Source organism: Salvelinus alpinus, chromosome 11 (assembly GCF_045679555.1).
Source record: "Salvelinus alpinus chromosome 11, SLU_Salpinus.1, whole genome shotgun sequence".
Lineage (NCBI taxonomy): Eukaryota > Metazoa > Chordata > Actinopteri > Salmoniformes > Salmonidae > Salvelinus > Salvelinus alpinus.
Window position 1 is genome coordinate 62,825,077 of NC_092096.1, and position 27,122 is coordinate 62,852,198.

Here is a 27,122-nt window from a genome sequence, read left to right on the forward strand (position 1 = left end):
TTTGCCACATCTTTCCCTTGAGTAGTACAATGCATGGGTTTTAGGCCACGCTCCTCATGTACCTGCTCTGAGTCACAGTATCATGGAATGTCATTCACATCCACACTCATCAAGAGCCACACAGGTGCATCTTTTAACGCTACAGTTTGCTGTTCCTTTCCATTTTCAACCATCTCGGTAATGCGCCTTTTCAACAGTTCTGGCAGACACAGGCGTTTCTTTTATCTTTGAGATGATTGTCTTTGTCAGGCAATCCATCAAATAAAGCCTGCGAACTACTGAGGAAAGCCTCCTTGATATATTCCTCATTTAGCAAATGGTTTTCCATGTTTAGGAATGCCCTGCTCAACTCTGTAGCTCCCCTCTGTAGCTTGACTTTAGACTGCATGTAGATTTGTAAACACACTGCTTTGCTTTTCATACCTGGACACGGCCCTCTTGATTCCTTCATTATTGTCCGCCTCCCCCTGAAGTTTTTCTCATGTCTCGTTTTAAAATGACGCCGTACACTTGATGTCCGACAAACAACAGTTTTAAGAATCCATACTCCTTTGTCCAAGAGGCAATACATGAGTGGACATCTGCCTTATTTTCCATTGACATTTTGTGTCCTGAACTTTTTTAAATAACAAAAGAAGGCTTGCTAGCTGCTTGGCATGTGAAAACGAATCTCATCTTCAGTGTTGCCTTGGTTTTGAATTAGGCGGGAGAGGCTAGGTGGGTCGTCTTGAACAGAACTAATCATATGAAACTCCTGCAAAATCTTGAAAGCCCATTGGCTAATCAGGATTGACACCCCTTGGGAACTACAACATTGCAGTGAATCCCAATGCAATTTTGAAACCAATGCCTGCAATTTCAATTATTTTCTCCAGTTTATACCAAATAACGTATTGCCAAAAATAAGTGAGATAATAAACGTCAAACCAAGGCTTAGCACGCCACGCAAAAAAAGTAAAATACACTTTTTATTTTTTGGGGGGGGAGTTCAGTGCCTTGCACAACACCATCAGATGGGACATGGGATCAGAAAGCAGTGTCCATACCACATTATGCAAACTTTTTTTATACATGTATAGAGATGCCGGCTATTGTTGATCATGAAATTTTGGTTACAAGTCATGGGAAAAGTGATGAAATTTGATCTTTCAAAATGTATATGAACCCTGGCTAGAGTAACTTACCAATATTTTATTTTATTTTATTAAAGTTAGCTGACATGGGCTAATTGAGTAACTGTCAGTGTCTGACAAAAGAGAAACTGCTTATGCGCACAACCAAATGTTTTGCTATTCTAACTCTCAACAGTAAGTTAAGAGTTATATTACTGAGTTTCTGAGTGGAACTTGGCCAGAAGGGGGGCTGGCTGCCAGTTGCCCATCCCCGATGTAAATTCTCTAGCCCCAACCTTCCATCTGTTTTCTGTGCTCCAGGAGTGTTTCTTCTACTCGCTGGTGTTTGACCCGGTCCAGAAGACCCTGTTGGCGGACCAAGGAGAGATTCGGGTGGGCTCCAAGTACCAGGCCGAGATCCCCGACAAGTTAGCCGAAGGTCTGTGTCTGTCTGTGTGTAGAAGGGGGGGTGTTTGGGTGGCTGAACTCTGACCTTTTACACCGGCCTATCAGGTTGCAGCCTATTATAGTGATCATAGTGCTCTCAGACTTAACACACATTTAAGTTGGGCCCCATTTCTAAAAGTGCTAGGTTTGAAGAATGTCTGCTATCTATCACGTGTCTAAATTATTTGAGCTGTATGGGATCGTAAATCATGAGTAGGGAGAAATCGGTCATGTTTTGGAATGGAAAAGGGGAATCTGTGTTCCTGTTGGAGAACTCAATTTTCTGCCCACTGAACACGACGTCACTTCCCTTCTGACAGCAAGTAGTGTAGTTAGATGTTTCCCTCTTGTTTTATCTTCCCTTGTGTAGCCTAGCCAGTGTTAAGTTGAAGGTTGCCATTTTGTGAAGGTTGTTTGTGCCTTTGTGACACTAGTTCAGTCTGGTTAGACCGACATGCATACCCTGTCCATTTTGTTGTTTTCACCTTCTGCTCTCATTCATCTATTTCTCTTTGACTCATCTCTCTCCTATTCATTTATTTCACCATTGCCTCTCCTCTCATGTCTCTCTCTCTTGTTTCCCAAATAGTGGGTCACGCAACCACAACCAGTGTCTCTGTCTGTCTGCAACATTTGTTAACATGTCTGATGGTTGTCCTCTTGCTGTCATCTCTCCCAGGTGAAGAAGACACCCGTATTCAGGAGAAGCTGGAGGTCAAGGTGTGGCACCCCGACAACCAGCTCAAAGACCCACAGATCGACCAGTTTCTGGTGGTGGCTCGGTGAGTGTCCCCTGGCCCTGTCCCCCTCCATCTGTCACACATTGCCCTGGTTACACCCTGTTGCTATGGAGGTCCTTGTCAGGGCCTTGTTGTCATGAGCTTGGAACACATTCTGAAGTAATGTAAACTGGATGGCTTTGAGTTGCAAAGTGTCCACCTTTTTGAGCTTGATATTAGTGTATTGAGATTTTGCAATGTTCTCAAGACATCTTTGAATGGTCTTGCCTAAGCGGTGTAGTAGCAGTAGGACTCCAGTCAACATACAGCATGTTTGGGCCCAAGTCTGTTTTTGGAGGGAATCGACTTTATGTAGGGAACGACCTCAAGCTGCAGCACCATCTAGTGGCCATATGGTGAAAATTCACACCGATTTACAAAACCGCAATCGATAGGGTATTTTTTGTCTCGTTCTTGATAAGTTAGGAGTTTGTCTGTTTCAGTACTGGGTTTGTCATTTGATTCTAATGATGATATTTGATGGTTGTGTGTTCCAGTGCTGTGGGGACGTTTGCCCGAGCCCTGGACTGCAGCAGCTCTATCCGTCAACCCAGCCTGCATATGAGTGCTGCGGCCGCCTCCCGAGACATCACGCTGGTGAGACACATACACTTTGTCTCGTCACCATGGGACATGGACAATCACTAAGCGCTCTGCATATAACCCTTAAAACAATGGATATCTACCTTGTCCTAATTCGTACATGTAATGTTATTCATTATATTGGACTATACACTCAGTGGGCAGTTTATTAGGTACACCACCCCGTTCATGAAAATGGTTCCTACAGATGGTGAGTCACGCCGCTGTGGCTTGCTATAGAAAGCATGCAGACAGGCATCGAGGCATTAAGTTACTGATCAACTGAACGTTAGAATGGGCAAAACCAGGGACCTAAGCAACTTTGAGAGTGGTATGATCATCGGTGCCAGGCGCGCCAGGTCCAGTATCTCAGAGACGGCCGCCCTCCTGGGCTTTTCACACACGACAGTGTCTAGGGTTTACTGAGAATGGTGCAACAAACTAAAAACATCCACTCAGTCCTGTGGGTGGAAACAGCTGAGAGGTGAGAGGTCGAAGGAGAATGACAAGAATTGTGCAAGCTAACAGGCGCGCCACAAACCGTAAACAACCACACAGGGATCTACTCCTATCAGCTAAAAACAAGAAGAAGCGGCTCCAGTGGGCACGCGATCACCAACACTGGACAATTTGAAGAGTGGAAAAACATTGCCTGGTCCGAAGAATCCCAGTTCCTGTTGCGTCATGCTAATGTCAGAGTCAGGATTTGGCATAAGCAGCATGATCCCATGGACTCATCCTGCATGGTGTCAACGGTACAGGCTGCTGGGGAATGTTCTCCTGGTACACGTTAGACCGCTGCGCCACTCAGGACCTAAGGCACTGCATCTCAGTGCTAGAGGCGTCAATACAGACACCTTGGTTCAAATCCAGGCTGTATCACAACCAGCCGTGATTGGGTGTCCCATAGGGTGGCGCACAATTGATCCAGCTTCGTCCAGGTTTGGCCGGTGTAGGCCGTCATTGTAAATAAGAATTTGTTATTAACTAACTTGCCTAGTTAAATGAAAAAAAACTTGCCTAGTTAAATGAAAAATAACTTGCCTAGTTAAATGAAAAATATTTCAGGCTGTTCTGGAGGCAAAGGGGGGTCCGACACAGTACTTGATGGGTGTACCTAATAAACTGGCCACTTAGTTTACCATGTAATGTCATTTCACATTTTTAAAACATTTCAATACGGTAACCTGTGTCTAAAATGACCAATATATCTAATGGTCCCCGCTCTCCCCCTCTAGTTCCATGCGATGGATACCCTGCAGAAGAACGGCTACGACCTCGCCAAGGCCATGTCCACGCTGGTGCCGCAGGGCGGGCCCGTGCTCTGCCGTGACGAGATGGAGGAGTGGAGCGCCTCAGAGGCCATGCTGTTCGAGGAGGCCCTTGAGAAGTATGGCAAGGACTTCAACGACATCCGCCAGGACTTTGTAAGTGTCCTCCCGTATTCCACTAATAGATATCTGGCTTGTGTTCAGAAAGAACAGTAAGGTCAAATATTTTGAATCTAGAAAGAGAAGTACCTCCTCCGTTTCAAAACGCACCTCCGGAACACCACTCTATATTAACTGTATCCTATGTGCTTTCATCTGGTCAGTGTTGAAGGATGTTCTGACTCTGTTGTCCCCAGTTGCCGTGGAAGTCACTAGCCAGCGTGGTTCAGTTCTACTACATGTGGAAAACCACCGACCGCTACATTCAACAGGTAAAATACACCACTCTGCCATTGAGCCACACTCTACGAAACAATGAGAGAGTACTATGCATTGGCCTAAGTGATATATAATGCAGAATTGTCTTCACAAGCAGAGCTACTTGTTGCTACTTTGCAAATTGAATTGTATGTTTGTTTCAGAAACGACTCAAGGCAGCGGAAGCAGACAGCAAGCTGAAGCAGGTTTACATCCCCACCTAGTGAGTAACCGTCTGAACTGCAGCAGAGCCAATGCACAATCTCCATCATTACCACGGTAACTAAACACATCAACTCTCTCTCTCTCTCTCTCTCTACCTCCAGCACCAAGCCCAACCCCAACCAGATCATGGCTCCTGGTAACAAGCCTGGCATGAACGGGGCCGCTGGCTTCCAGAAAGGACTGAGCTGTGAGAGCTGCCGTAGTGAGTATTCTGCCATACAACTTTAGTTTGTGTTTTGTGTCTGGTCTATTGTCTGTCTGACTAACTGTAGTGAACAATCCCATGATTTTGACGTATTTCTTTTTCTGGACATCTAACAGATCTCCCCTCTGTTGCAGCCGCCCAGTCAGCACAGTGGTACGCGTGGGGTCCTCCCAACATGCAGTGCAGACTGTGTGCATCCTGCTGGATCTACTGGAAGAAGTACGGAGGCCTGAAGACCCCCACACAGCTAGAGGGCGCCGCAAGATCTGGCTCAGTATGTCTGCTTTTATTAACCTGCTGCCCTAAACCACTCAAATACTGGGTGCACCTCAATAGCCTAGCTTTCCTTTATCTGCATAGGACAGGGAAGAGCGAGTTAATATAATTTTAATTTCCGAATTCTTGGTGGCCTAGCCGGTGTTATCAGATCATTACAGCTCCAGCAGAGGAGAGGAAGCCAATGTAGACTGAGATATTCAATCATGATATTTTGATATATTAACTCTTGGCCCCTCAGGAGTCAACCCCCCGAGGTCACATGACCCGCCAGGAAGTGCAGGGCCTGTCACCTTTCACGACTAGTGGGGGGCGGGCCAAGCTGCTGGCCAAAAACCGCCAGACGTTCATCCTGCAGACCACCAAGCTGACGCGCATCGCCCGCCGCGTCTGCACCGACATCCTGCAGCCCCGCAGCGCCGCACGCCGCCCCTACGCCTCCATCAACGCCAATGCCGTCAAGGCCGAGTGTGAGTATATGGACACGCATGAACATACACACACATTATATATACACACACACACACTTTCTGTAATGCTTATGGTGTTCTTTTCTCAGGTATGATAAGGCTGCCTAAAGCGACCAAGGCACCTATAAAGAACTGCTCGATCCCTCGACCACCGCTGGCCACCATAGTGAAGGAACTGGGTAAGAAAATAGTCCAATCACAGAAGAAATTATCATTGAGATCCTGAGAGGTCTTACGTTGCTGACACTGTGTGTATTTACCCACGTTTGGCACGGACACTAAAATAACTTGTGTGTAATTTTTCTCCCTAATTGCGTTTATGTTTCCATGCTCCTGCTGTCGAAATACAGTACCAGTTAAAACTACCTACTCATTCAAGGGTTTTTCTTTGTTTTTACTATTTTCTACATTGTAGAATAATAGTGAAGACATCATAACTACGAAATAACACATATGGAATCATGTATTAACCCAAAAATGTTACACAAATCAAAATATGTTTTAGATTTTAAATTCTTCAAAGTAGCCACCCTTTGCCTTGATGACAGCTTTGCACACTCTTGGCATTCTCTCAACCAGCTTCACCTGGGATGCTTTTCCAACAGTCTTGAAGGAGTTCCCACATATGATGAGCACTTGTTGGCTGCTTTTCCTTCAATCTGCGGTCCAACTCATCCCAAACCATCTCAATTGGGTTGAGGTCGGGTGATTGTGGAGGCCAGGTCATCTGATGCAGCACTCCATCACTCTCCTTCTTGGTCAAATAGCCCTTACACAGCCTGGAGGTGTGTTTTGGGTCATTGTCCCACTAAGCGCAAACCAGATGGGATGGCATATCGCTGTGGGTGTCATGCTGGTTAAGTGTGCCTTAAATTCTAAGTAAATCACTGACAGTGTCACCAGCAAAGCACCATCACACCACCTCCTCCATGCTTCACGGTGGGAACCACACATGCGGAGATCATCCGTTCGCCTACTCTGCGTCTCACAAAGACACGGCAGTTGGAACCAAAAATCTCAAATATGGACTCATCAGACCAAAGGACAGATTTCCACTGGTCTAATTTCCATTCCTCGTGTTTCTTGGTCCAAGCAAGTCTCTTCTTCTTATTGGTGTCCTTCAGTAGTGGTTTCTTTGCAGCAATTCGACCATGAAGGCCTGATTCGAACAGTCTCCTCTGAGCAGTTGATGTTGAGATGTGTCTGTTACTTGAACTCTGAAGCATTTATTTGGGCTGCAATCTGAGGTGCAGTTAACTCTAATGAACTTATCCTCTACAGCAGAGGTAACTCTGGGTCTTCTTTTCCTGTGGCGGTCCTCATGAGAGACAGTTTCATCATAGCGCTTGATGGTGTTTTCAACCGCACTTGAAGAAACTTTCAAAGTTCTTGAAATGTCCCACTTTGACTGACCTTCATGTCTTAAAGTAATGATGGACTGTCATTTCTCTTCGCTTATTTGAGCTGTTCTTGACATAATATGGACTTGGTCTTTTACCAAATAGGGCTATCTTCTGTATACCACCCCTACCTTGTCACAACACAACTGATTGGCTCAAACGCATTAGAAGGAAAGAAATTCCACAAATGTACTTTCAACAAGTCACACCTGTTAATTGAAATGTATTCCAGGTGACTACCTAATCAAGGCAAAGGGTGGCTACTTTGAAGAATCTCAAATCTAAAATATATTTTGATTTAACACCTTTTTTTGGTTACTACATGGTTCCATATGTGTTATGTCATAGTTTTGATGTCTTCACTATTTTTCTAAAATGTATAAAATAGTAAAAATAAAGAAAAACCCTTGAATGAGTTGGTGTGTCCAAATGTTTGACTGGTACTGTATCATGAAGCGGTATGCACTTTTATTTTAAGTGGCTTCGTTTTTGATTGGAGTTCTCCTTTCCTCTCTCCAGCCATCCAGGCTCCACTCAAGCTGAAGGCCCCCAGAGGCACCCCCACCCCCATCAACCGCAACCAGGCCAACCAGCCCCGCGGGGGATCGGCCCTGCTCGGGAAGAGGCCCTTTGACAGCAGCGTGAGTACTCCTCGCACACGCATGCAAACACACAAACCACAACCGCCATTTTTACTTCCTCTATCTGTCAATCCATACATGTGACACTGACCGGTTCTTGTTTGGTATAGACGGCCTCATTTACTGTAACCTTGGGTAGTGTCTCATGTCCCTGTCTACTCAGACTGCAGAGAGGGACAGACTGGCACTGGTTCTGGTTCCTCTGTAACAGTGGGAGATCTACTGACCATCTGTCTCTCTCCATCACCGCTGAGCATAGCAGCATGACCACAGCTTGGGCCAAGTGGCTACACACACACACCTCTCACTGTTCTTCTCTTATTGGTCACAGGCGTTGGCACTGCCGTTCCCCACCAATGGGAGGCCGTTCACATCAGGCATGAGGACCACCTCTCAGTCAGTGATCAAGCGTCAGAAAGTGAACCAAGGAGACGCGCCAAACCCTGTGGTTTTTGTTGCTACTAAATACACCAGGTAGGTCCTGGTCTCTGAGCGTCTGTTATTCTCTTTAGTAGCAGTCAGCAGGAAGATACAAATCACCTTCTGTGCTTTTTGGTTGAGAAATCTACGCAGTTCTATATTGAACACCTGACAAAGGGATCAATCTTAGTCCAAACATATTCTCCCACTGAATGTTTTGCCATATACCTGATTGATCCCTTTGTCAGATGTTCAATATAGTACTATGTAGATTTCTCAATCTGAGATGAAGGTTTTTCTTCTTTGCACCTGTGCACTTTGACATTAGGCTGTGTTTTATACAGGCAGCCAAATTCTGAACAGATCTTTTGCCAATAATTGGGCAAAAAATGAGAAGGTGCTACCTGTGTCAACAAAGCCTTGGACTCCTAGGTGTGCCAATGTTGATCTGAGTCCTACAGATAATTCACCGTGTGTATTTCTGTCCCCTCCAGGGCTCTGAGGAAACACCTGACCCAGTCTGAGATGCGGCGGGCAGCCAGGAAACCACACCTCCCCGTCAGGGTCAAGCTGCCCCTGCCTCCCCGGCCCCTGGCTCTAGCCATCCTGCCCTCCAGCACCAGCGAGCCCATCGTCCTGGAAGACTAACCCCCCCACTGCGAAACAGGGAGGGCGCACCACCGCGCACCGACCTGCTAGTGTAGCAGCACAACCCCATACCAGTAGTTGTTTTCTCTCGTCGTATTTTTTAAATCTCGTCTTCTGTTCTGTTACCTCCCAAAAGCTGACGTGCTGCTCCCACCCCCCCCCACCCCCCACACACACACACACGAGTGACACCCACATGTATGCATTACATCTAGTACATGGCATCAATTCTTTACACACACACTACGCATACACTGAGTGTACAAAACATTAGGAACACCCCCTTTTGCCCTCAGGAACGCCTCAAACCCAGCAGCGTTGCAGTTCTTGACACTCAAACCAGTGCACCTGGCACCTACTACCATACCCTGTTCAAAGGCACTTAAATATTTTGTCTTGCCCATTCACCCTCTGAATAACACACAATCCATGTCTCAAGGCTTAGAAATCCTTCTTTAACCTGTGTCCTCCCCTTCATCTACACTGATTGAGGTGTATTTAACAAGTGACGTCAATAAGGGATCATAGCATTCACCTGGTCCGTCTATGTCAGGGGTGGGCAACTCCAGTCCTCGGGGCCTGATTGCCTCCCCTGGTCTATGTCATCGAAAGAGCAGGTGTTTTTAATGTTTTGTACACTGAGTGTATACACAGACACAACACCCCCCACATACACGCACTAGGCTTTGGGCTTTACTATTTTATTCCGGCTCTTTTTGCTTAATTATTTTTGCTCCCCTTTTTTTTTTATGGCAAATAATTTTAACTGTGTAATTTAAAATCAGAAATATTTCTCATCCTGAAATAATGGTGATTTAAGCACACTTTATTTTTTCCCCTCCAGGTCCTTTCTTATCTGTGTAAATATTAGTAGCATTTTGAGGGGTTGACACCTAATTGTTTGGGGACTGGTAGGGGTGTGGTTGTGGGAGGGCCATGGAAATAGAAATACTAGAACCACAGCAATTTGACTAAATGTCCGTTCTAGTTATTCATATTCTATAGGGAGGGCTATGTGGGGCAGTTTTTTAGCATGTTTTTGGGAAAGTCTATTTTGATCAAGGTTTCACCCACTTGTTCCATCATAGGTCTGGGAGGTTGCAGTAAAGTGCTTTGTGTGACCCATCCTTCAAGGATACTTGTCAGATTCTACTTTAGACCCCCGTCTTCTCTTACACCATCACATCAGGCCCCACCCCCTCTCCACACCTAAATTAGACCTGATCCTGCCCCCTATCTCTCCACAATCCTATCAGAAGTTACGTTTGAGGGTTTGATAGTGAGGAAATCAATTCTGTTGACCCCCCCCCCCCCCCCCCCCGGGTCTTTTTAACATCAGCAGCTTTCCACCCAACTCCCTCTCATAACCTCTAGGTGTTGAGCTCTGTTTTTCTAGTTGATTGTCGTCACAATCAATTTGAGTCCTGTCTTGTTTACCATCACTTGATTGTCACACTTTTTACAGACGTTTATTTACCCATCTGGAGAGAGACAGTCGGGATCCTTCTCTGTAATGCATTTGGGTGCATTTTGGTTTTGACTGAGAAAGACCGCTTGAGTTGCCTGGCTACCCAGCCACATCGTTCCCACTAACTGACGTTCCTTCTCCACGATGAGTCTGGATTTGCCTGCCTCCCCCGACGATTTCTAGAACGCAAACACATACTGACCGTTCTGATTGGTCCCAGAAACCTATGGGTTGGGCCAGAGCCTGCCTACATGCTGACGTTATCAACTTTGATACACTGATTGGTTAGACTATCCAATCACTGATGGATTTGTTTTGTTCAACGCCCCTCATTTTGAAGTCAAACAAGCAACGTCTAGGATGGCAGTTTTAGACTGAATGAATGTAGCGATCGATAGAGCAGAGGAATTAAATTCAGGATGAATCGTCAGGCAACCGCTTGAGTACAGCGGTCTTGTGTCTTCAATACTATGGTAGGCGAGAGGAAAAAGTAAGGGTTTAGGAAAGGGTGGTGTAAGTTAACAAGGTAGATGAGTTTCATATTGTGTAGGTTTGGAAGATATTCAAACAAAATTGGTACTGGATGTGGATCTGATTGTTTGGGACATGCAAAATAGATACTGTTGTCTTTGAGGTCCTTATTGGGAGAAATATGGGTTTGTTTTAGTGGAGTCAGAATTGAGCCATAAAAAAATAAAACATTCTAGGTGTAAAACTCCATTCTTAGACGGCCCCTGTTAATTTTGTCACCTGTACCAATAAATCATATGCCTTCAGCTCTCCCAAACATAGACTAGGCCACAGCAATTATGACAATGGACTGTTTGGGTCTTGGGTTTGAATGAAAGTGGCAAATGATGTTACGAGCTGGTTGTTGTCAGATAATGTTGTTACTAAAGCAGCAATATGTATTGGCCTGGGTGCTGGAGTCACGTCGTTGATGATGGGAGTGGAATCTCCAGGGATGTCTCTACTTGTGGGTTGATTTGGTTTGAATCTTAATTTTCCCTTTTTGTGTTTATTATGAAGAAAGGGTGAGTTTAGATTAAATTAATTCTTAATTGGATATTATAATTCCTCTTTCTCCCTCAGGGCTCTGTGTGCAATGGCAGCCAGTATGGGGGTAGAAATGACTGATTTATAAGCAAGTTTGGTCCCAATGTGGGCTTTTGTAATGTTTCTAAAACAATTTGAAGTGTTAAAATACTAATCTGAAGAAGGAAAAAAAAAACTTGGCCTATTGAAAAGTAGTTTTTTTATATTAAATCTTTGGGGAAGAAGGCTTGTAATTACTCCATATTGTGGAGAGGGTTAAAATACTGTACATGTGAACATTGCTCTCCATTGGGTGGGTTTGGAGGGGGGGGCAAATCAGAGCAGGTGGGAGGGATGTAGAGGGGGTTAGAATTTTGTATGTTGGAGAGAGAATTATGCTACAATTAATGGGTTTTCTCAAGTGTTTTTTATTCCAATGTCTGTATCCTTTTAATGTATCTTGATAAGAAAATAAAGATTTTTTTTTTCTTTGTGGTCCTATACATTTATCTGGTGTGTGCTTTTTCTGGACGTGTATGATGTAATGTTGCTTAGATGTCAGTGTCAAATGTAAACACGCATGATTAACGGGCTCCCGAGTGGCGCAGTGGTCTAAGTCGCTGCATCTCAGTGCTTGAGGCGTCACTACAGACACCCTGGTTCGATTTCAGGCTGTATCACAACCGGCCGTGATTGGGAGGCCCATAGGGCGGCGCACAATTGGCCCAGCATTGGCCGGTGTAGTCCGTCATTGTAAATACGAATTTGTTCATAACTGACTTGCCTAGTTAAATAATTGAATGATATCCTTTATCAATTGAACATTTTGAGGTATACATATGAACCACACGATGGTGTTGGATTCTGTAGAAAATAAATTTTGTAACCTTAGACTAGTTCCGCCAAACAAGAACAATTTATTGTATATATATATTCCAAGAACACAGTATAACTTTTAAACTGAATAATACTTTGATCAATCATAAATACACAGTGGCTGCATTCACACAGGCAGCCCAATTCTGATCTTTTCCCATAATTATAGGCAAAAGATCTTATCTGATTGGTCAAAAGACCAATTACGGGAAAAATATCAGAATTAGGCTGCCTGTGTAAACAGCCTATATGTCACACAAAGGTTTATATTTCCCCCCTAACAGACAGCATTTAATTAACAAATTACTCAGGTGTGAGGTTGACCTCCAACTGTGGTGTGAATTGGCAGAGAACAGAATAATTGTTTATGTACCCAATGGGCTTGACGTTAGTAATCAGGGCATTAATTGGCATATGTTTATTGCGTCCGTGCTAAGGACCATTTCATCCGGCGCTAAAACTGCAACGTTGTCGCAGAGACTCAACGCCATTGGCCGTTGCTAATCGAATACCAGCTACATTGCATCTGATTGGTGGATTCGAACGCCCTACTGGCGTTTAATGTTGCACAGCTGATCCTCGTTTTAAAGGGAAGGCGGGAGTGGGAACTGGGTCAAGTTAAAATACAGAGGACACAGGCGCAAGATACGTGCGACTTCATAACAAAGCAAGTAGGGTGGCCGGTAGTTCACTTCGTTAACGGTCTGTAGGCTAGAATAGGTTTTAACGTTTATTTTATTTCTACGAATTTCATACGGAAAACAGTTCTTTAGAATTTGGCTTGGACATTGAAGTTACAGTCTAACAACAGGTGGAGAGCGTCGGAGGCACAGTCGTTGGGCAATATCTTCAATTCGTAACAATGTTTAAGGTATAGTAATGCTGCTTTTATGCTTTGTTTCAGAAATACTTCATTGTGATGCTTCTTCAGTAGCTTACCCTGCTTTTATTGGATTTTCTATAGTAAAATAAATTGCTTTCTAAGTTAGACGTGGCAGTTGCTTGCCTTTTTTTCATTTAACCTCCTTTTTATCCAGGTTAGTCTCATTAAGACATTCTCTACTTCAAAGGACCAGGGGGAACAATGTTTGAGACAATATTCTGTCATGTGATGAGATTAGTGTTAAGTCGGCCTGTTTTTTGTTGTTGACTAATTGTGGTATGTACACAGAGCTACTTGCTAGTGTACTGTTGCATTTTCACTGTCTCCTGACCTAGTTTCAGGTGATTACCATCCAAATAAATCCTTTCAAACTTGACATTTACAATGGTTCTCTACTCCTCAGAGAAGCAGTGATGACCTGCCCATGTTCCCCTACCATGAGGGACTAGATGACCTGTTGTTCCCTAGGGAGCACTGCTCAACTGGAGGTGGGGGAAGCATGTCCATGGCTGAGGCCCTCCTGCCCCTAGTGGAGTCTCCCTCCCAGATCCCCTGGTTGTGCTCCACCCGCTATAAGACGGAGCTGTGCAGCCGCTATGCCGACACGGGCTTCTGCAAGTATGCTGAGCGCTGCCAGTTTGCCCATGGCCTCCACGACCTCCACGTGCAGTCCCGCCACCCCAAGTACAAGACGGAACTGTGCCGGACCTTCCACACAGCAGGCTACTGCGTCTATGGCACCCGCTGCCTGTTCGCCCACACTGCCAAGGAGCAGCGTCCCCCCCACCGCCGGCGCCGCAACATCCCCTGCCGCACCTACCGCTCGTTCGGTGTGTGCCCCTTTGGCTCACGCTGCAACTTCCTGCACATCGAGGGTGACGGTAATGGCGGCCTCAGTGATGGCGGCCTGGAGTCCCCAGACAGCGCTCCTGAGAAGGCCCCCATTGCCAGGCCCCAGCCACAATCCCAGGACTGGAAGCCCCGCGGGGCCCTGTGCCGCACCTTTAGCTCCTTTGGCTTCTGCCTCTACGGCACCCGCTGCTGTTTCCAACACGGCCTGCCGAGCAACATCCAGGGGGGCGCCCCCGCCCATCTGCTGTCCCTAGCTTCGGACAGGTTCTCCTCTTCTCCCTGCTCCTCATCCTCCTCTCCCCCATCTGGACTGCCCTCCCCGGTCTGGCCTGATGATTCATCCACCCCGCTGAACAACCCTGTGGCCCACAATGCCTTCGCCTTCTCCAGCCAGCTGAATGATGTGCTGCTGCCTCTGGCCCTCAGGCTCCAGCAACTGGAGAACAGCCAGGCCATGGAGGCTGCCTGCAACATGCAGGGTGTCTGGGGGAACAAGCTTTAGTCACTAGGCAAGAATGGTATTGTAACTAATGTGATGTATATTGTGATGGTTTGCTATGATCTTGGAGGCCACATGTATTTTAATAGGGGGGTGGAGATAGTGTCTTTTGGGGTGTTCCATGTGTCAATCTTCAATAGTAGTTTGGAGAGACTGATTAGACTGTCCTGCATTACAATTTGTATGGCCTCATTGGTGTTCTGACTGATCCACTCATCTTTGTTTATATGTAGATTAGGCCTTGTAACTGTACATTTTAATGAGGTTATACGTGTTTATTTAAGAGTTTTAACTTAAGTTTTTATTTATTGTGATACTTCTGCCTTGAATAAACCACAATTTTTAACAACTTCTCCTTCATTCACTGAACGAGCCAGAACTTTTTACTGCTATCATGATTCCATTTTAGTAAGCTGTTCTATTTTTGGCCAATAGGTAACTACTTTTACCTTGTCTGGGTAGGCTTTAATTACATAAATTATGCTCTTAATGGAGACTTTTCTACCTGTGTACTTGACATTTGGGATGCAAGCCCCAAATTTGACTTAAACTGCACTAAAAGGGCATAATATTTTTCTCTTCCTGACTGCTACTGGCCTTTTAAACGGACTACTTGCAATCACTTTATTCCTTGAACGTGCTTGATTGCACTGACTGGCTCATTTTACAATGCCATTTAAATCTCAATACACTCTTAAGCTCAATTCAAACGGAAGCATTTAGCTAAGCTTGGTCATCAACTTGATGACAGCTGTGTGGCAACATTGCTGCTCTATGCATTTACACCACCGTCAGGAGGATCTTTGTTTTCAATTAAAGGGCGGGGGCTTGGTTGTCGGCGTGATGGACAATCCCTCATCCGGTAAGTGAGCAAGTCGAATTGTGAGATGTGTCGCTTTGCACACATCGGTTGGCATTGGTGCACGCATAGTGGCTAGTTTACGAAGTAACACACCATGTTAGTTTACACAAGTTACACTTGTGGATTATTTTGCAGGTATGTCCACGAGGCGGCGCTGTAAGCATGGCGGACAGGGAGCAGAAGCGCACAGCGAGTCTGTCAAACTCGTGAGTCATGGCCGAAAGTGCGCGAGTTGAGTTTAGTAACGATGTGGCTGCTTTGCTGGCTGAAGATGTCTGGTACCGGTTTAGGGAAACCACACAGGTACACAATGAAGCGATTATCAAAATCAATGGAGATAGTGTGGCCAGAAGCGAATATATATATTTTTAAACTAACGAGAAAAGAGGCACAATCTCTAAGCCAAAGAGATTCGCTGCAGAGACGGACGAGCCCCCGTTCGCTGGTTCTAGCAGCGAAGAGGGCGAACCGGATGAGTCCGAGCCATCCACTTCCACCGATGATGACAGCTCTCTGGGTGGACAAGAACAGGTGGTCGGACCAGGCCTAGCCACACCTCCAAACAATGCTGGCAGAGACCCTATCTGAGACCCGGACTCAGATTCGTCGCGATGTGAATGGATCTTTACGGGATATGTTAGTGCAGGTTGGGCCATATCAGGATAAGGTGGGGAATTTCCCAAGAGTTGAGGGGCAACGAAAATGTTCGGTGGCCCACTACAATATGAGGATGACGAACGGGGAGAGAGTGGAGATACCATGGCTCGTTAATTCCAAGCAAAACGATGCGGCCTTCTGTTTTTGCTGTTTTTCACATGAGGGCAAATCTGCGCTGGTCATGGATGGAACCAGGCACTGGAAGAATCTGTGCCACCTCAGCTCGCATGAGAAGTCGCATGACCGCCTAGATAGTATCCAGAGGTGGAAGGAGCTGGAGATCAGGCTGGTGTCCAAGCAAACTATCGATGCCCAACGGGGTATTGACAGAGAGACTTCTCTATTGGCCGTATGTGCTGCAGAGGCTCATAGCCCTGATATGTGTAATGGCCACCCAAAACATTGCGCTACGTAGGACCAGGCTGAACGAGCCAAATAATGTGAACTTTCTGAAGTTTGTTGAAATGCTGGATTTCTTTGATTTGATTTCAGGACCATGGACAGCTACCGAGAGAAAACATCGCTGACTGCAATGCAGCATCACAGCAGAGGGAAGAGAACACTCTAGGCGGGCTACGAATTGAAGAAATGCTGAAATGTATGTTGGACAATCAAATTAGGTATGTAAATAAAACAAATTTGGTAAGACTGGGTCATTGACAGAAAGCGTATTTTACACTGCTCCAGCAAAACGAGGCCCGCCATGCATTTATGAAAGCACTTTTTTGCAAAGCTCAAATTATCTCACTCTTTTTACAGTTCTAAAGGAATATTAAATGATATGTTAGATATGTTAAATAAAAGTGTCATTTTTATTGTAATATCAGATGTCATATTATTAGTAAGAAAGTCTGTTTACTACTATAGGCAGCTGGCTGAATAGTGATTGCAACATTGTAACTCTGATGCAGGGGTTAAAGTAAAATTAATTTTTTGCCCGGTAAGGGACCTCCTATATGTGCACGCTCGCACCAACTATTTTTATGAGCCAAATCATATAATTACATGTAGAATTGGAGCCTATTTCGTCCTATTCAAACACGTGGTAGGCCTACCTGTTTGACAAATACTATTATGCTATCCATAGATGTCGGTATAGCCAAATCCTCCAATACTGTCCCATGCACTCCTTAAATACATATGAAGTCAGAAGTTTACATACACTTAGGTTGGAGTCATTAAAACTCGTTTTTCAACCACTCCACAAATTTCTTGTTAACAAACTATAGTTTTAGCAAGTCGGTTAGGACAACTACTTTGTCCATGACACAAGTAATTTTTCCAACAATTGTTTACAGACAGATTTTTTCACTTATAATTCACTGTATCACAATTCCAGTGGGTCAGAAGTTTACATACACTAAATTGACTGTGCCTTTAAACAGCTTGGAAAATTCCAGAAAATGATGTCATGGCTTTAGAAGCTTCTGATAGGCTAATTGACATCATTTGAGTCAATTGGAGGTGTACCTGTGGATGTATTTCAAGGCCTACCTTCAAGCATGACATCATGGGAAAATCAAAAGAAATCAGCCAAGACCTCAGAAAACAATTGGTTCATCCTTGGGAGCAATTTCCAAACTCCTGAAGGTACCACGTTCATCTGTACAAACAACAGTACGCAAGTATAAACACCATGAACACAGCCGTCATACTGCTCAGGAAGGAGACGCGTTCTGTCTCCTAGAGATGAACATACTTTGGTGCAAAAAGTGCAAATCAATCCCAAAACAGCAGCAAAGGACCTTGTGAAGATGCTGGAGGAAACAGGTACAAAAGTATCTATATCCACAGTAAAACGAGTCCTATATCAACATAACCTGAAAGGCCGCTCAGCAAGGAAGAAGCCACTGCTTCAAAACCGCCATAAAAAAGCCAGACAACAGTTTGCAACTGCACATGGGGATAAAGATCGTACTTTTTGGAGAAATGTCCTCTGGTCTGATGAAACAAAAATAGAACTGTTTGGCCATAATGACCATTGTTATGTTTGGAGGAAAAAGGGGAGGCTTGCAAACCGAAGAACACCATCCCAACTATGAAGCACGGGGGTGGCAGCATCATGTTGTGGGGGTGCTTTGCTGCAGGAGAGACTGGTGCACTTCACAAAATAGATAGCATCATGAGGTGGGGAAATTATGTGGATATATTGAAGCAACATCTCCAGACATCAGTCAGGAAGTTCAAGCTTGGTCGCAAATGGGTCTTCCAAATGGACAATGACCACAAGCATACTTCCAAAGCCACCATTTTAAAGTCAAATCAATGCGCATTCTGTGTTTATGAGATGTAGTAACATTTATAGTGACTATGATTTGTTATCCTACTTGTGAACATGTCTTATCTGGATAGGAAAGGGAACCTGGAAGTTTAAGGTACAGTTAAGGGCTCTGAGTAAATGTGAACATTGAGTGAGATTTACTCCCAGAGCTTTTGCAGAGTTGTTGAGCCCTCTCTTTGCCCTCCTTCACATTATCCGGTGCTGTACAAACTCTCTCTGAGCATCTACTTAAGTACCATCAGCAGATCACCTGGGTCATACTAGGAGAGGACCCACCCCTTATGAAGGCACACTACAGTTTTTCCCCGAGATCTCCATGTAATACAACTCAATTGAATGGAGAAACGGTTGAAATCGCTCTAACATGTAATCCATGGAGGATGAACTATTTATTCTACAGGTGGCTTTGCTGGGTCTCCAGTCCAACTGTAAGATTGCTGCCCTCCTGCAATATTTTGTACATGTCATCAGTGGGGTATGTTATACTTATTTAAAAAATCTAACTTCATTAATGTCACTTCATACATTCAATTGTCCAGTCATTTAGTGCCTATAGGGCACAGAGTTTCTCTTGACCACATGACCTGACCAGGGCTGATCATTTTGGATGGCAGTAATTGGCCAGCCAAATGACCGCAGTCACCATAATAACTGATTGAGTAGCATATTTCCCCCTTTCTATACTAAATCTATGCTTCCTTTCTATACTAAATCTATACTTCCTTTCTATACTAAATGTAACTAGTACTGTATTTCGTATATCCCCTCTCATTCACCCCTCTCTCCATTCTGCCCACCCCAGGAGAAGTCTGTTCTCCTCTCATCCACCCCTCTCTCCATTCTGCCCCCCCCCCCCAGGAGACGTCTGTTCTCCTCTCATCCACCCCTCTCTCCATTCTGCCCCCCCAGGTGAAGTCTGTTCTCCTCTCATCCACCCCTCTCTCCATTCTGCCCCCCCAGGTGAAGTCTGTTCTCCTCTCATCCACCCCTCTCTCCACTCTGCCCCCCCAGGTGAAGTCTGTTCTCCTCTCATCCACCCCTCTCTCCATTCTGCCCCCCAGGTGAAGTCTGTTCTCCTCTCATCCACCCCTCTCTCCACTCTGCCCCCACAGGTGAAGTCTGTTCTCCTCTCATCCACCCCTCTCTCCATTCTGCCCCCCCAGGTGAAGTCTGTTCTCCTCCCCTCTCTCCATTCTGCCCCCCCAGGTGAAGTCTGTTCTCCTCTCATCCACCCCTCTCTCCATTCTGCCCCCCCAGGTGAAGTCTGTTCTCCTCTCATCCACCCCTCTCTCCACTCTGCCCCCACAGGTGAAGTCTGTTCTCCTCTCATCCACCCCTCTCTCCACTCTGCCCCCACAGGTGAAGTCTGTTCTCCTCTCATCCACCCCTCTCTCCACTCTGCCCCCCCAGGTGAGGTCTGTTCTCCTCTCATCCACTCATGATCTAGAGCAGCTTAACTGTCTCCTCCACATGGTGAAGAGCCTGGTTCAGAACCATTACCTGTACCTCGGCTCGTACGTACGCATCCCGGTGTCCAGCGTCGTGTACTGCATCCTGGAGCCGCTGGTCGCCTCCAACTCCCTCAACGACCACCGGATCCTTAGGGAGTACGCAGCTCTGCGGGTCAGCCACATGTTCTGGTATGTTGTCCAGCTCTCAATACACGGGGGCCCTGAAAGTTACGTACCCAGTGTCGTCCTCCTCTCCCTTTATACCAATCTGATCTTCATGTGTTGTGTGGCTCTGTCGGTAGAGCATGGCGCTTGCAACGGCCAGGGTTAGGGTTCAATTCCCGCTGGGTCCACCCATACGTAAAAATGTATGCACGCATGACTTAAGTCACTTTGGATAAAAGCGTCTGCTAAATAACATATATATTATTGTGTGACCATGACATTAGACACCAAACGGAAGTCAGACACCACACCGATCCATCCTGTTTATGTCTTGTCATTTCCTCTACACAAGATGGTGGAATATAAACATGGCCATGCTTCGACCATTGATCTAATTCCCTCCTAATAGAAACATGGTCATGCTTCGACCATTGATCTAATTCCCTCCTAATAGAAACATGGCCATGCTTCGACCATTGATCTAATTCCCTCCTAATAGAAACATGGTCATACTACGACCATTGATCTAATTCCCTCCTAATAGAAACATGGTCATGCTTCGACCATTGATCTAATTCCCTCCTAATATAAACATGGTCATGCTTCGACCATTGATCTAATTCCCTCCTAATAGAAACATGGTCATGCTTCGACCATTGATCTAATTCCCTCCTAATAGAAACATGGTCATGCTTCGACCATTGATCTAATTCCCTCCTAATAGAAACATGGTCATGCTTCGACCATTGATCTAATTCCCTCCTAATAGAAACATGGCCATGCTTCGACCATTGATCTAATTCCCTCCTAATAGAAACATGGTCATGCTTCGACCATTGATCTAATTCCCTCCTAATAGAAACATGGTCATGCTTCGACCATTGATCTAATTCCCTCCTAATAGAAACATGGCCATGCTTCGACCATTGATCTATTTCCCTTCTAAACCCGTGTCTTTGCCAGGACCCATGGAGCCCTGGTCAGTGGTCTGTACCACCAGATTCTGCTGTCTCTGCAGAAGGTTCTGTCAGACCCGGTCCGCCCGCTGTGTTCTCACTATGGAGTTGTAGGGGGCTACATGCACTTAGAGGAAATGTATCCACCTTCCATCCATCTTGATTATTTATGTATGAAAATAGAATTTCTTTCATTTAGAGATCCTTGGCTTTGCTGATCACTGTGTGTGTTGTCTGTCTTTGTAGGCTGTTGAGAGAGTCATATGTCCTTACCTGCAATCTGTCCTGGATGACTACTCTGTCTCCAATGCCCAGGTGAAAGCAGACGGACACAAGGTCTATGGAGCAATCCTGGTGAGTACAGTAGACCAGTCACTGAATCTGAAATGTTTTCTGATGCAAACAGAGCTGTCCAAAGTAATACAAGATAATCCCAATAATGAATTGTTACAAATTGCATTTATGTATTACCTTTCACCCGATCTCAAAGCACTTTGCATTTTTATGTTGGTTCAACTCCCTATCAACCACCAAGTACCAATGCCCTCTCTGTCCTGCAGGTGGCAGTGGAGCACCTGCTAAAGATTAGAGCCCTGTCTCTCTCCCTGCCAGCAGAGGCAGCACCCAGCCACGCTTCGGGAGTGTGATTTCCGCCGGGCTCAGCCTCTCTCCGAGGCCACCCTGGGCATCGCCAGTCACCTGCAGGGACCTGGGGGAGCTGGCACCCCCTGGAATGACTGGACCCCATCCACCTGCCCGCCATGTACTGTGAGCTCTACTCCTCCTTTGGAAAACAACTGGCAGTGCGTTTCAGCACGGACCCCGACTTGGGAGGTTGCCTTCCCCTTCCCAGCCCCCTGATACGCCAATCCAGACACCACGTACAAGATGCCCCAGCTCACCGCTAACCTCAAAATCAACCCCTGGCAGGACGGGAGCCCTTGCACCGAGCCCTCTCCACCCATCCTAGCTGCCACTGCTCCGGGATACACAATGTGGGTGGGGTGGGGTGGGGTGGGGTGGGGTGTGGTGGCAGGTGGCCTAGTGGTTAAGAGGGTTGGGCTAGTAACCAAAAGGTTATTGGTTCGAGCCGACGAGGTGAAATTTTCTGTCTGTGCCTTTGAGCAAGACACTTAAGTCCAATTGCACCTGTAAGGCACAGCTGTCGCTATTTGATATTTGATATTATTTATAAATATTTGATTAAGTTGCATACAATAACTGTACAATTTACAATGCACTTCTCTGTGCAAACAGGTAGTTACTTTCTATCATCTTACACATTGTCCTTGGGATTGGTGGACAATCAAACTGAAAAGAAGCAACTTCTATTGCTTAGGGATGGATCGACATTTACATAATGGGTACCTGAAGGAAAATGTGGGAGGGTCATGCTTTTAACATTTCAGTCAAGGGGTTTCATTAAAAAAAAAATCTAGTCCAGGGTACGGTCATGTAATTTATGAAATGTCAATATTTCTCAGTTGCTTATTAGGCTATATATAGATATGCCCGATGCCGCCCCTCATCTCTGATTCTCTGCTGGCTGCGCAATATACGGTGAGCCTATAGGCTATTTAGTGTGGTCTCAATCACATTATCCATAGCCTATAGGCTACGAAGTGCATGCTCAGAGAAGCACAGAGCAAAGTTATATTTCTAAGATAGTTGCTGGGATGGTGTAAATAAAACTAGGCTGTATTACACACTGTGATGGATATTACAACCCTGAGCCCCGGCCTGCTCTGCTCTTGCTGATGAAAAACGTGTTTTGTGTGCTGCCTAACAATGGCTGTGCTGTGTAGGCTTACAGTGGCAGTTCAGGAGGAGAGTCAAATGTTTGTTGTTGCTTGGACTAGCCTATAGCCTATGTTCTGTTCAGTTTGAGAAGGAGAGCACAAAGATGAGGAGGACCTGAGAATAACTTTGATAGCTTGCTACTACTATAATTGAATTGATTAAAAACAATATGTTTCTTATCCATGATGTAGGCCTATTTTATCAGGGTTATCAACCTCACAATAAGCCAGATTCGAGTAACTTACATTGTGTTGCTGTAACTTGAAGCAGCAGACGCGGCACAATCAATCTGAAATGGACATCTCATGGAGATTAAATTAGGCATAATTCATTTCAACCGTCTTCATTTTAATTAGACTTTACTAAGAAGAAGGTTTTGTGTTCCTACATCTGCATCGCTTGCTGTTAGGGGTTTTAGGCTGAGTTTCTGTACAACACTTTGTGACATCTGCTGATGTAAAAAGGCTTTATAAATACATTTGATTGTGTTGGAGTTTATTTCTTCCTATTTAAGAAATAACAGGTAGGCTGTAGGCTGCTATATCCATAGATTTGTTGGTCAATTCCTGCACCCACAATGCACTCTTTAAATAGCCTATCTCCGTGTCAGTGAAGTGACGGGCTTTCCGAGTCTTTTCGGTGAGCCTACTCATTTGGCTCCAAACCGCTCTTCGTTCAAAATGCTTAAAAGTGACACGCCCTGATCTGTTTCACCTGTCTTTGTGCTTGTCTCCACCCCCCTCCAGGTGTCGCCCATCTTCCCCATTATCCCCTGTGTATTTATACCTGTGTTCTCTATTTGTCTGTTGCCAGTTCGTTTTGTTCGTAGAACCGAGCAGCGTTTTGTTTCCCTGTTCCTTGCGCCTGTTTTCTAGTTTCCCGGTTCTGATCGTTCGGCCTTACCTGACGTGACCCGACACAGAGCCCGCCAGCTGTCATGTACCTTACACCCTCTCTGAATTATTGACCCCTGCCTGCCTCGTCTTGACGTCTGCCTGCCCCTGTTTAAGGAATAAACTTTTGTTTCTTCAACACTGTCTGCACATGGGTCATACCTTAAAACGTGAAGGAAAAAAAAGTCTACCTAGAATCCTAGATATAGCAAATGTAAAGCCCAAAAGGTAGGCTACTGTTATGTCAGATCGTGAAATGCGTTTTCAAATACATTTTGACCTGTCTTAATATTTTTTTTAAAATACAACTTTTTTTAACACACTGAAAAAATTAGCGTGGACCAGATTGACTGCTCTCCCAACTATTTTTTGTTTCTTCAGTGAAGATTCATCATTATTTTGTATCTGCAGAAAAACGTTGTTTTGAGCTTAACAAGCAGTAGCATCAGTATGCAAATCAGGGAGCCAAGTGAACAGCTCTTTTCTTCGATGCGTTCACCAAAAAGATCCGTTCAAAAAGAGCCGTTCCTTCGCGAACGACCGATCACTGTGGCAGTGAAGCGCTGTTAAGTTAAAACCACGACTTGAATTCAGGAAGTAGGAGAGGGTATGCCATAGGCCTACTTTTTATTAAAGAAAATGGCAAAAAGCACAGGCCAACCTCTTGTTAGCTTAAGATTTTGAAGAAAATAAAACGGATCCGATTATATATAACGTGATCTATAACAGCAACATGTAAAGTGTTGGTCCCATGTTTCATGAGCTGAAACAAAAGAAAATGTGTTTACATCCCTGTTAGTGACTTTTTCTCCTTTGCCAAGCATATCAAAAAGCTAATTATGCAGCTTATGCAGCTTCCACACACCTTGTGCTGGGGACAGTAAAAGGCCACTCTAAAATGTGCGGTTTTGTCACACAACACAATGCCACAGAGTTTTGAGGGAGCGTGCAACTGGCATGCTGACTGTGGGAATGTCCACTAGAGCTGTTGCCAGATAATTGGATGTTAATTTCTCTACCATAACCTCCAACGCCGTTTTTGAGAATTTGACAGTACCTCCAACCGGCCTCACAACCGCAGACCACGTGTAACCACGCCAGCCCAGGACCTCCACATCCGGCTTCTTCACCTGTGGGATCGTCTGAGACCAGCTACCCGGACAGCTGATGAAACTGGGTTTGCACAACCCAGTTGTCAGAAAACATCTCAAGGAAGCTCCTCCATGTGCTCGTTGTCCTCACCAGGGTCTTGACCTGACTGCAGTTCTGCGTCGTAACCGACTTCCGTGGGCAAATGCTCACCTTCGATGGCCACTGGCACGCTGGAGAAGTGTGCTCTTCACGGATGAATCGCGGCTTCAACTGTACGTGTGAGCGAGTGGTTTGCTGGTGTCAACGTTGTGAAAAGTGCCCGATGGTGGTGGTGGTGGGGTTATGGTATGGGCAAGCATAAGCTATGGACAACGAACACAATTGCATTTGATAGATGGCATTTTTAATGCACCGAGATACCGTAACGAGATCCTGAGGCCCATTGTCGTGCCATTCATCCGCCGCCATTACCTCATGTTTCAGCATGATAATGCACAGCACTGTGTTGCAAAGATCTGTACACAACTCCAGGAAGCTGAAAATCTCCCTGGCCTGCATACTCACCAGACATGTCACCCATTGAGCATGTTTGGGATGCTCTGGGATCAAGGTGTACGACAGCGTGTTCCAGTTCACGCCAATATCCAGCAACTTTGCACAGAGGAGTGGGTCAACATTCCACAGGCGACAATCAACAGCCTGAGCAACTCTATGCGAAGGAGATGGCAAATGGTGGTCATGCCAGATACTGACTGGTTTTCTGATCCACGCCCCTACCTTTGGAAAAAAAAGGTATCTGTGACTGATAGATGCATATCTGTATTCCCAGTCATGTGACATCCATCTATTAGGGCCTAATGAATTTATTTAAATTGACTGATTTCTTTATATCAACTGTAACTCTGAAAATCTTTGAAATTGTTGTATGTTGTGTTGAGTGTACATAGGCCCTAAAGCCGTCTTTGAATAGCGTACACCACTCTACACTATCCTCAATAACAAACTCCAACAAGCAAGAGCCTGACTTTCAACCTCCTCAGAACTATAGATGGGGCAAGCAAGCCTACATATCTACTCTATTCTGAGGTAACCAGAACACGGTTCCCAACTCTCACCATTAGCATTACATTTCAGTCATTCAAAGACATCGAAATATTCAGTATATGGTGATTTGGTCCTCAGTACAGCCAATAGTCGTCCTCTTGGGGATGGATACACATATTTATTTGTTTATAACAACTTTAACAGATATGTGGATATGACCACCAGATGGTAATCTAGTCTACACGTAGGCTGCTAACGGTCATTAAAGTCATCTTGATTGTAAATATGTTTAAAAGATTATATATTCATACTCAAGTGATAATATTTATTTGGACTATGTAGAATGATGTAAATCGTGTGATGCGGTGAGTTTCTTTTGTGAATGTAAAACCCGTAGAAGAGTTGTGTTTGTGTATTCTGCTTCTGTTTGTGTATTCTGCTTGTGTTTGTGTATTCTGCTTCTGTTTGTGTATTCTGCTTGTGTTTGTGTATTCTGCTTGTGTTTGTGTATTCTGCTTCTGTTTGTGTATTCTGCTTCTGTTTGTGTATTCTGCTTGTGTTTGTGTATTCTGCTTGTGTTTGTGTATTCTGCTTGTGTTTGTGTATTCTGCTTCTGTTTGTGTATTCTGCTTGTGTTTGTGTATTCTGCTTCTGTTTGTGTATTCTGCTTGTGTTTGAATGTACAATACAGTTTAGTGACAATGTTTTTCTACATCCTCTGTGTGTTTTAAAAAGATAAGAGATAGAAGTATCTGAGAAGCCAGACAGTCTTAACAATAACTAATAACAGACAGTCTTAACAATAACTAATAACAGACAGTCTTAACAATAACTAATAACAGACAGCCTTAACAATAACTAATAACAGACCATCTTAAAAATAACTAATAACAGTCTTAACAATAACTAATAACAGACAGTCTTAACAATGACTAATAACAGACAGTCTTAACAATAACTAATAACAGACAGTCTTAACAATGACTAATAACAGACAGTCTTAACAATATCTAATAACAGACAGTCTTAAAAATAACCAATAACAGACACAATTGACATTTGCAGGGCCAGCTGTGCTATCTCAAATCAAATCAAATCAAATTTTATTGGTCGCATACACATGGTTAGCAGATGTTAATGCGAGTGTAGCGAAATGCTTGTGTTCCGACCGTGCCGTAATATATAACAAGTAGTTTAACCATTTCACAACAACTACCTTATACACACAAGTGTAAAGGAATGAGGATGAGCGATGGCCGAACGGCATAGGCAAAATGCAGTAGATGGTATAGAGTACAGTATATATATATGAGATGAGTCATGTAGGGCATGTAAACATTATATAAAGTGGCATTGTTTAAGTGACTAGTGATACCTTTATTACATCCAATTATTCATTATTAAAGTGGCTAGAG

At 44.7% G+C, this 27,122-nt stretch overlaps 2 protein-coding genes and 1 pseudogene across 3 annotated transcripts in view; all 3 read left to right on the top strand.

Annotated features, from left to right (window-relative positions):
* LOC139534629 (metastasis-associated protein MTA2-like) overlaps window positions 1–11,899 on the top strand; it is a 37,503-nt gene extending 25,604 nt beyond the window's left edge. Inside the window, exons 6-18 of one of the 2 annotated variants that reach the window (XM_071333916.1) lie at window positions 1,434–1,551; window positions 2,239–2,341; window positions 2,836–2,935; window positions 4,159–4,347; window positions 4,548–4,622; window positions 4,773–4,831; window positions 4,935–5,035; window positions 5,155–5,312; window positions 5,556–5,784; window positions 5,874–5,963; window positions 7,704–7,825; window positions 8,157–8,299; window positions 8,740–11,899. In XM_071333916.1, the coding sequence (XP_071190017.1) occupies window positions 1,434–1,551; window positions 2,239–2,341; window positions 2,836–2,935; window positions 4,159–4,347; window positions 4,548–4,622; window positions 4,773–4,831; window positions 4,935–5,035; window positions 5,155–5,312; window positions 5,556–5,784; window positions 5,874–5,963; window positions 7,704–7,825; window positions 8,157–8,299; window positions 8,740–8,893 (1,641 nt within the window). In that variant the 3' untranslated portion in view covers window positions 8,894–11,899. The remainder of the gene's footprint in view (window positions 1–1,433; window positions 1,552–2,238; window positions 2,342–2,835; window positions 2,936–4,158; window positions 4,348–4,547; window positions 4,623–4,772; window positions 4,832–4,934; window positions 5,036–5,154; window positions 5,313–5,555; window positions 5,785–5,873; window positions 5,964–7,703; window positions 7,826–8,156; window positions 8,300–8,739) is intronic. The other variant, XM_071333917.1, reaches the window with a different exon arrangement.
* Window positions 11,900–12,722: 823 nt separating this feature from the next.
* Window positions 12,723–14,855, top strand: cth1 (cysteine three histidine 1). The gene is made up of 2 exons (XM_071333919.1): window positions 12,723–13,143; window positions 13,559–14,855. The coding sequence occupies exons 1-2, from the start codon at window positions 13,135–13,137 to the stop codon at window positions 14,507–14,509; spliced, it is 960 nt and encodes a 319-aa protein (XP_071190020.1). The 5' UTR covers window positions 12,723–13,134; the 3' UTR covers window positions 14,510–14,855.
* A 1,351-nt stretch (window positions 14,856–16,206) lies between these two features.
* On the top strand, window positions 16,207–23,507 carry LOC139533353 (TAF6-like RNA polymerase II p300/CBP-associated factor-associated factor 65 kDa subunit 6L; annotated as a pseudogene).
* Window positions 23,508–27,122: the final 3,615 nt, after the last annotated feature.